Source organism: Arachis ipaensis, chromosome B06 (assembly GCF_000816755.2).
Source record: "Arachis ipaensis cultivar K30076 chromosome B06, Araip1.1, whole genome shotgun sequence".
Lineage (NCBI taxonomy): Eukaryota > Viridiplantae > Streptophyta > Magnoliopsida > Fabales > Fabaceae > Arachis > Arachis ipaensis.
The window spans coordinates 56,477,729-56,487,401 of NC_029790.2; the positions used below are offsets into that span (position 1 = coordinate 56,477,729).

The 9,673-nt window shown below is 36.3% G+C and overlaps 1 protein-coding gene across 1 annotated transcript; it reads right to left on the reverse strand.

The window, feature by feature from the left end:
• On the reverse strand, positions 483-1,632 carry LOC110263754. Its single transcript, XM_021105525.1, has 2 exons — positions 1,475-1,632; positions 483-1,137 (listed from the first exon to the last, which is right to left on the reverse strand). Exons 1-2 carry the CDS (start codon positions 1,480-1,482, stop codon positions 483-485), a joined length of 663 nt encoding a protein of 220 aa, XP_020961184.1. The 5' UTR covers positions 1,483-1,632.

Consider the following 9,673-nt stretch of genomic DNA (forward strand, 5'->3'; position numbering starts at 1 on the left):
TAGATACACGTCAATATCTTTGCCAAGTTATTGTGGCCCAGGAATAAGCAAAAAAAGCATACAATATTCAGGTTTCATGCACATCCACAGAGGCAAGTTGTATACCATCAAGATTACGGGCCACGTGCTCCATGAAATATTCATGCTACGAAATGGGTTGAACCCATCACTTGACAAGCCTAGTCTAATATTGTGTGATTCTTTTGCAAAATCTTCATCCATTTCATCAAAGTTCTTCCATGCCAGGCCGTCAGCAGGATGCTTTAACGTCCCATCTTTAACGCGCTCCTCATCATGCCACCTCAGACTAGCTACCATTTTTGAGCACATAAATAATCTCTGAAGTCTTGGAATTATAGTAAAGTATCTCAGAGTCTTTGCAAGAATAGGACGACCTTTCTTATGAGGTTGGATCTCGCTATTATCACTAGAATTTTTAGTATATCGAGTTGTTCCACACACACGACATTGTGGTTAATCCTTTAGTTCTTTCCTATAAAGGAGGCAATCATTAGGATAAGCATCGATTTTTTATAATCCAGACCTAAATCTCTTATCATAGCCTTCGTCTTATGAAAAGATGGAGGTATGTTAATGTCAGGCATTGCCTCTTTCATTAGCTCAAGAAGGGAAGTGAAGGAGGCATTGCTCCAACCGTGCAAACACTTTAACAAGTACAGGCGGATAGTAAAAGATAATGTAAAAAATTTCCTGCAGCCCGGGTATAACTCTTGACTTGCCCCATCTATTAAATTATAAAACTTTTTAGCCTCTTCATTTTGACCTACAGTAACACCCTCAGCATGATCTCCAAATGCATCATTACGCAGTCCTTCGATGTCATCGTGTGCACCTTCTTCATCATCTGTGTCATCATCAACCACCATCGAGATTGTCCATTCCCCATGATTAATCCATGTTCTATATCCCTTAACAAATCCATCGGCTACTAAATGGTCAAATACCACATATCTTCTATACCACTCAATGTTACAACACCTCTTACAAGGACATTGAATTTGTTGTCCGTCCGGTTCTCCCTCAGAGTTTGCAAACTTTATGAAACTAATAACACCATTGATATACTCTTCGCTATACCTCGGTAGATCCATCCAATCCTTCGGCATATCACAAAACCTAATCGATAATTATTAAATTTTTTTGGAAAAAAGTTTATAAGGGATCGCAAAATGAAGATAACAAGAGTAGAGGAGGAAGGGTGTTATGAAATATAAGGGGCATGGGCTATGAAACGGACTTTCATAGTCTTGTAGTTAGGTTAGGAAATAGTTCCTAGTCTTAGAAGTAATTCTCTAAACATTTTACTAGAAACTCGCTGAAGCAAAACAAAGAATTTATAGTACATAAATAATAAATTAAATTGCAACTTCATAACTAATAAAACAATCAAGGTGGAGCTACACATGAATTAATAGCATAATAATAAAGTGAAAAGAAAAAGTATGCATTGTACCTTGCCATGACACAATCAACGTTTTGACAAAATCCACTTGGGAGCTTTAACCAAAAACTTCAATTTGTTTGTTACCAAGTAAAATTCTAAGAGATTAGACTATAATCATATTTAGTCTTGATTTATTTTCATAAATTCTAAACTGATATAATTAAAATGAAAGGAAAAAAAATAAAAAAACTCAATTTAGGTCGGTAACTTATTTGAAAAATGAAAGCAATCTGATAACAGCCCAAAATTCAAATCCAAAGCATGAGTAACTGAGTAACTGAAAATAAAAAGAAGAACCCTTGCTTTTCAAAACACAATTCAGGTCGGTAACATATTTGGAAAACAATAAGACATACACAAATCAAAGTGAAATGTCAGAAGAAAAAGTTAAAAATTATAGATGCTGCTATATCATACATCTCAATTCTTTTTCATAATAATTTTATGTCCAAAAGCAACAAGAACAATAGGAGAATTTTAAGGGGAAAAAATTAAATAAAATACAAAAGGAACTATAGCAAAAGGAAGCAAAACTAAATGATAGAAAGAGCACATAAAAAAGAAAAGGATAGAACAGAAGATGTAAAGTGGAATTAAAATTGTGCCTATGAAAGCAGATTAGGGAAAGGGGTTAGTTATAACTATAGAAGTCACACGGGTAGGGGTGACTCATGGGTGTCGGGAAAGGGGTCAATTAGGGAGTCCACAAATGGCAGGGGATTGTGTGTGTGTAAGGCCCAAATGAAAGTAAAAAAATTAATTAATAATGGCATCCAGAGACGAGAAATTAAAGAAGGTGAAGCTACTTTATGAGATATTCATTAAGCTTATTTAAATGGCATTACTTAGCATTCTGAATTCAATAACCTATTGACTATTGTAGCTCAAATCAGGAACAAGCAAATGATCAAAAAGTTGGAATAAAATTTTTTTAACTTGTATAGTATCTATTTCTCAAGCAATCTGATAACAGCCCAAAATTCAAATCCAAAGCATGAGTAACTAAGTAACTGAAAATAAAAGGAAGAAATCTTGCTTTTCAAAATTCAATTCAGGTCGGTAACTTATTTGGAAAATAATAGGACATACACAAATCAAAGTGAAATGTCAGAAAAAAAGCTAAAAATCATAGATGCTGCTACATCACACATCTCAATTCTTTGTCATAATAATTTTTTGTCCAAAAGCAACAAGAACAAAAGGAAAATTTTAAGGGGAAAAAAATTAAATAAAAATACAAAAGAAACTGTAGCAAAAGGAAGCAAATCCAAATGATAGAGAGAGCACCTAAAAAAGAAAAAGATAGAACAAAATAACACGTAAAGTGGAATTAAAATTGTTCCCATAAAAGCAGATTAGGGAAAGGGGTCAATTATAACTATAGAAGCAGCAGGGTAGGGGTGACTCATGGGCGTCGGAAAAGGGGTCAATTAGGGAATCCACAAATGGCAGGGGATTGTGTGTGTGTGTAAGGCCCAAATGAAGGTGAAAAAGTAATTAATAATGGCATCCAGAGACGAGAAATTAAAGAAGGTGGAGCTACTTTATGAGATATTCATTAAGCTTATTTGAATGGCATTACTTAGCATTCTAAATTCAATAACCTATTGACTATTGTAGCTCAAATCAGGAACAAGCAAATGATCAAACAGTTGGAATAAAAAATTTTAATTTGTATAGTATCTATTTCTCAAGCAATCTGATAACAGCCCAAAATTTAAATCCAAAGCATGAATCTCACGAGGGAAAAAAAGAAGAATCTAAAGTAGAAAAAATCAACAAGTTTTGAAGCAATGCACAAACCAAATAGAGTCCATACTCTGGTTTTTTCTTCAGAACACCAACTATAACATAGTATAATTTCTCAAGTGATAAAATATTCTAAAGAGTTGAAGTCAAAATTCAAAAATAACTATATGAGATATTCATTAAGCTTATTTGAATGGCATTACTTATCATTCTAAATTCAATAACCTGTTGACTATTGTAGCTCAAATCAGGAACAAGCAAATGATCAAACAGTTAGAATAAAAAATTAAATTTGCATAGTACTAATTAAATCTTACAACAGCCCAAAATTTAAATCCAAACCATGAATCTCGCAAGGAAAAAAGAAGAAGAATTCAAATTAAAAAACCAACAAGTTTTTAAACCAACTTGGATGCATCTAATCACTTCCTGAGAAGTCAATAACGCATGTTAAAAAATTCTAAACTCAATCCACCAAATTGTTCAGGAAATGGTAATTGTAGATATGGATGCAAGTTAGATTCAGAATTCAATTATGTAATCTACAAAATTCGTATGATTAATTTTTTCAGAGAAACTCTATTTCACTCTTTGCTTTTTAACTGCTTCAGCTCATCAATTTGCTTCAGCATAAAACATCTACATTCAAATATTCCATTAGAAAATTTATATAATAAAAAAAACACAAAATCGGCCACCAGATCTCTAAATAAGTTCATTTGATCAAGAAAAAAACAACAAAGTCGATGAAGTTTCAAAATAACAACAAGCCCAATCAGCAAGTAAAATAAATAAAAGGATACAAATTTAAGTTTTAATAATTTTTAAAGCCGTTAAATGATCCAAAAATGAAATGGGCGATAAAGTTAATCACAGAAAAGTATGAACTGAATCGAAATGTAGCTGAAAAAATCGAAAGCTAAGACAATAGAAGAATGGACCTAGGGTTTGTGGTGAACAAACCTACAAGAATGAGTTCTCCTACGCCACAGTTCATCAATTCATGAGTTCCTAAATTGAAACCCTAAAATCGGAACTCTACCCTCTAAAATTTCAGAAACCAAATGAAGGTGGATGCATACCTTCTCGACGATGGTTAGTGGATGAAGAGAGGTTTTCAGTTGAGCGCAGCGTCGTCCTGATGTGAGCGCACATCGAAGAGAAGCGGCGGTATGGTGAAGACCAGTGACAGCGTCATGAGTGGTGAAGATTAGTGAGTGCAGAGTCTTCCTGGAGTGGTGAGTGGTGACGCCATGAGTGGTGAATGGTGATGGTGGAGTCTTCTCTGATTTGGAGTGGTCAGTGCAAAGTCTTCTCTATTTTGGGGTGATGAGGGGCGCGAATAAGAAGGGAAAAGCAGCTAACAAGGGTTACACATTCGTTTCATCTGATTTGGCTGTGTTTAAAATGTATATTATTTTTGTTTGATGGGGTTTTATTTGTATATTATTATTTGATGTAAAGTGAAAAAAAATTTACTAAGTGTTGGACATTTGACCAAAAATACATTAGGCAACATTTTTAAAGCGCACCTGAAACTTGACAAGTAAGTTACCCTTCAAAAGCGCACTCTTTGGTGTAAAATGTGAACCCATAGCTCTTAAGATAAGGCTACGCTTTATAAGTGATATTTATAATATCTAAGGAGACACTTGTCAAGTGATGCCACAAATGTGTTTCCTATTCTCCTACGAAAAGGAAACATAGAGAAAAGCGTAGCCTATTCCCAGAATAGGCTACGCTTTTCAAATGTAGTCTAAAAAAAGTGTGGATGAATGGGTATTTTTCTTGTAGTGCAAGTTGCCAACGCCTTCATGCTTTGATCTCCAACCTTCTATATTTTGAATTAAAGAAGGCGTTGCCAACTTGAAAAGTCAAGTTGCCAATGCCTTTGTTGTTAAAATGGGAAGGAGTTGCTAACTTCAATTTCCAAGTTAGTGACTCCTTTGTATTTTTCAAAGAAGGAGTTGCCAACTTCAATTTCTAAGTTAGCGACTCCTTTGTATTTTTCAAAAAAGGAGTTGCCAACTTCAACAACTTCAAAGCTCTGCACCTTTTTTGCTTTTGAGCTTATTTTGTGATTTTTGCTTCTTTCTCTACCATTTTCTACAAAATAAATCAATTCAAAGAGATCAAAGCAATATATTACTTAAGCACAATAATACTCAATAATTAAGCATTAAATATTAATTTCTTGTGTGAAAAAGCATAGAAAGACACAACATGATGCCCATGCATCACAACACCAAACTTAAACCTTGCTTGTCCTCAAGCAAATAAAGAATCATGCAATAAGTTTTGACAATCCAAGGTGAGAAGAGTAGCAAATTAATGTTCATGGTTGGCTAGTTTACTATGCATGCTACAATCACAAAAGAAATTTAAATGATTGATGTTTCTATCTAGCTCACTTTATGAAATCTTTTCTTTATATCCCTTCCTTGAAATAAGCTTTTCCTTTCTTTCTTAGCTTAGCTTCTTGGGTGCTTTGCACCATTTGTTGAAAGCTACGACTCTAAATACTTTGTTTTCAAGTATTACCACTTGATACATAAGCACCAAAAGAATTTAATTAGAGGACCCTTTGAGCTTATTTGTTTCTTTTCCTTATTCTCTAATCATTGATGATCAGAGCCTTGAGCTTTGAGGGAGTACTTTGCACTTGAGCCTAGCCTTGACTCTAAGTGTTTTGTTTTCAAGCTTTTTGCTTGATACATAAACGCTACAAGTACTTGACAATTGAATTGTCATTGGTACTCAGAGCCTACAACTTTCTCATTATTTCCCTTTTTTCTTTTCTTGCCTTAATTACATTTGCTTTTTCAAGGTTTTGATGATTTCAAAAATTTCATAAAATGTCCTAGATGAAAATTTCAATTAAACAAAATTCAAATGCAATTGAGCAACCAATTAATCATGCTAGCCTCTCAATACTTATATGCTCATGCTAGCTTCTTATTTAATTAACTTGTTTGTTTATGATCATGATTACTTAATTACTTTGACTCACAAAATTCAAGATGGTAGTCATAATATCACAGCAACATGTTACAATCCAAATATTAAGCTATGCTTATTCACAAGGAGCAACCACACATGCATAGAAAGGAATAGAAGACAATCATGCAATTTAAAGTACTGGAAATAAATAAGAGAAAAAGGAACTTTACCACCTTGTAGTTCATCGTCTTCATTGTTGTTGTTATTTTCCTCCTATTCTTTCCCTTCCCACACCAAACATAGAATGATTGCTTGTCCTCAAGCAACAAATAAAACAGAGGTGATGGAGTTTATGATGGGTCATGAGTGTCTTACACAATAAAATGTGAGTAATGCATGTGCTTAAGCAAGCAAAATTAAGGATACAATAAAGGCACAAGAAGTAAAAACAGAGACAACCTGGTTGCATTAATAAGTGTTGTGTATGGTACATAGCTTGAAAAATAAGTGGCAACACCAAACTTAGTGTGACACTTTCATTTTAGAATGATGCAAGTACCCAGTGAAGATTGAAAATCAAATTGTTTCATGGCAACACCAAACTTAGAATACAATCATATGCCAAATTATTGAAAATAAACAAAGCAAAGAAAGGAAATGTTACCTATGGTTGGGTTGCCTCCCAACAAGCGCTCTTTTACTATCATTAGCTTGACATGTTGTTCTCAACTTTCTTCCACTTCTTCCAATTGATTAAGAGAAAAAACTTCAAAGAAGCAGAGGAGAAGTTTGATATCTGATGAGTGGATATTTTATACACTTTTTGGCATTATTTTCATATAGAGTAGTGTGGGCTGACCTTTCTGATAAGATAAGTTAGTTATCTTATCTTATCTTATTTTGGGTGAAGTCAGCTTATCTTCAAGGGAACCGCCTTTATCTCTATAGGCTTGGATTGCCTTTGGATTTGGGTCGTGTTCCTCTATTTGGGCCTTTTATTGGGCTTTCCTATTGATTTGGCCGATCTCTTTAAGAAGAGATCGGATAGTAGGATCTGAAGAGGTCGGTCGCCATGTCACTAAACATCCCGGGTCGGACAGCTCGACCCGGGGTATGAATAGTGCCCCTGCTTGAGCTTGGTCTTCTGCTTTGAGGTCAAGTTTTTTGACTTTGAACTTTTTATAGCGAAGCCGAACTCGAGCACTTTTGTCGATTGCTTTCTTTGTAGAGCTTTTTGAATGTAGAATGTTTTCCTCTAAAAACGCGCGCTTTTGTATTAGTGTTTCGTTCTAGGGAACGTGCGACAGTTTAATACCTTCATTAATTGGTATTAATTGCCCCGTTTCTCTTGGCTTTATTTTGAATTTTGCTTCCTCAGAAAAATGGTTTCTTTTCTTCAATTTTCTTTGTAACTCCTTCGTTCTCGCTATCTCTGTCTTTTCTTGCGTTGCGGTATCTTCTAGTGATCCAGCGATTCCTTCCTTTCTACTTCTTCCAGAACTTCTCATTTCTCCAGGTTAGTTCCATTTTGCAATTATTTTCTCTTTCGTTGCTTTGGCTTTGGTTTTGTGGTGAAGTTTTGATTTTGCTTGGAGAAAGTTTGGATCTTTCTGTTTTTGTTGTGCCTAATTGCTGTTGTATTGTGTGTTCTGGGAGTTTCTTCGTTCTTTTGTATGAAATTTTTCGCTTTTCCTGTTGCTTGATGCTTTTAGGGCTTTTGCATGTTATCACCGTTTCTGCTTGTGCTTTCGATCATGGTTTTTGTTTGATTCTGAAAAAGGTTGTGTCTTTGATGATTTTCTGCTTGGCATTTTTTATGTCGACAATGCTTTTTGTTGATAGACTGTAGAAAGATAGTGGCTTAGATGACTTTTGTGTTTTTACTTCCCATTTTCAAAACGTTTGTCTACTTGAAATCTTCTTTTCTTGTTTGGGAAATGCCGGGACGTAAGCTATAGATTTTTCCTGAAATCTTGCTTTGCCACTGCCTCCAAAGGATGCCCCAGGACTTTGGTTTGAGTCTTGGGGTTTTCCTTTTCTGTCTGTATCATATTAGTCGAGTTACTTTGTCGCTCCTCCGAGATGTTTTTTAGTGATCCAATCTTCTTTTCTTTTTGTAGGATTAGTTGGCCTCATGTCTTCTCGCAATAACGTTGTAGAGATGTCTTCCAAAGTTCCTGAGGGGATGTCCGATTGGCTGGACTCCCTTGTCCTAATGTGTGTCTCTGTCATGGATGCTGAATTTTGTGCAGAGCTGAGGAAACGTCATAGGATTTGTGGTAACAGTGCTCGGGAGAGAGATTATGAGCTTGTAGCTCCTGACTCTGATGAGAGGGCTTGTTTTCCTACTTCGGTCGAGGGGGAGCGTCCCTTCTTCTATGCCTATGAATATTTCTTCAGCCAGTTGGATGTTACTTTTCCTTTTACTGCTTTCGAGACCGACTTGTTGTGGTCATGTAACATTGCTCCATCCCAGCTTCATCCGAATTCCTGGGGTTTTATCAAGATATTTCAACTGCTTTGCCAAGAGTTAGGCATAACACCTTCTCAAACTCTTTTCCTTTATCTTTTTATCTTGGCCAAGCCTGGAGGTTCTTCCAAAAAGAAAGCTTCCTGGGTTTCTTTCAGATCGGCCCAGGGGCATAAAGTTTTTGCCATGTATGATGAGTCTTTTAAAGATTTTAAAAATTATTTCTTCCGAGTCCGTGCTGTTGAGGGGGTCCGCCCCTTTTTTCTTGATGAGAATGACGAGCCTGCTTTCCCTCTAGAGTGGCAAAAGAATGTAAGAGTGTCTCGCTATACATGGGAGATGCTTGATGAGGTTGAGCGGGCTTTTGTAGTTGTTCTTGAGGATTTGTGGGGGGAACCACCCCATCTGGATACAAAAAGATTTTTGAGTGATCCATGTTTGGTTCGAACTGCTTTGGGTACTGTCTGACTTGTTTCTGTACTTGTTTCTTAGTTTTGCTTCTTCTAGATAGTAACTTATCACTATAGTTGATTCTGTAATTTTCAGAGATGTCGAAAAACAACGATTCTATGAAGGCCTTCAAGAAGGCAAAGAAGGCTGCAGCTGCTCAAAACATTTCGGCCAAGGTGGCGGGAGAGGGGTCTTCTCAAGTTTCGGTGAAGCTGCCTGTGCCGAGTTCTCCTGGGCCGAGGAAGGTGATCCTTACTCCTCGAGTTCGTCTGGTGAACCCTCCACAAACTTCTGCCGCCACTTCTAGTGCTCCTCCCAGCAAAAAATAAAAAACAATTGAGCCTTTCAACCTTGACGCTCTTGACTTTGATGCGGTGGAGTTTGTTGACCAACAGATCAGTCCTTATGGTGCCCTCCCCATGGATGATGTTTCGCTCCTTCGTCATTTAGATTTTATAACTCGGAGAAGCATCAAGATGGCCCATATGGGGGCTGCCCTGTATCGGACTGCTCAAAATCTTCCTCTCCATACCACCAAAGCCTTTATGGAGGAGGCCGAACAAGAGTTTGATAGGATGAAGGGCTTGAAGGAGGAGCTT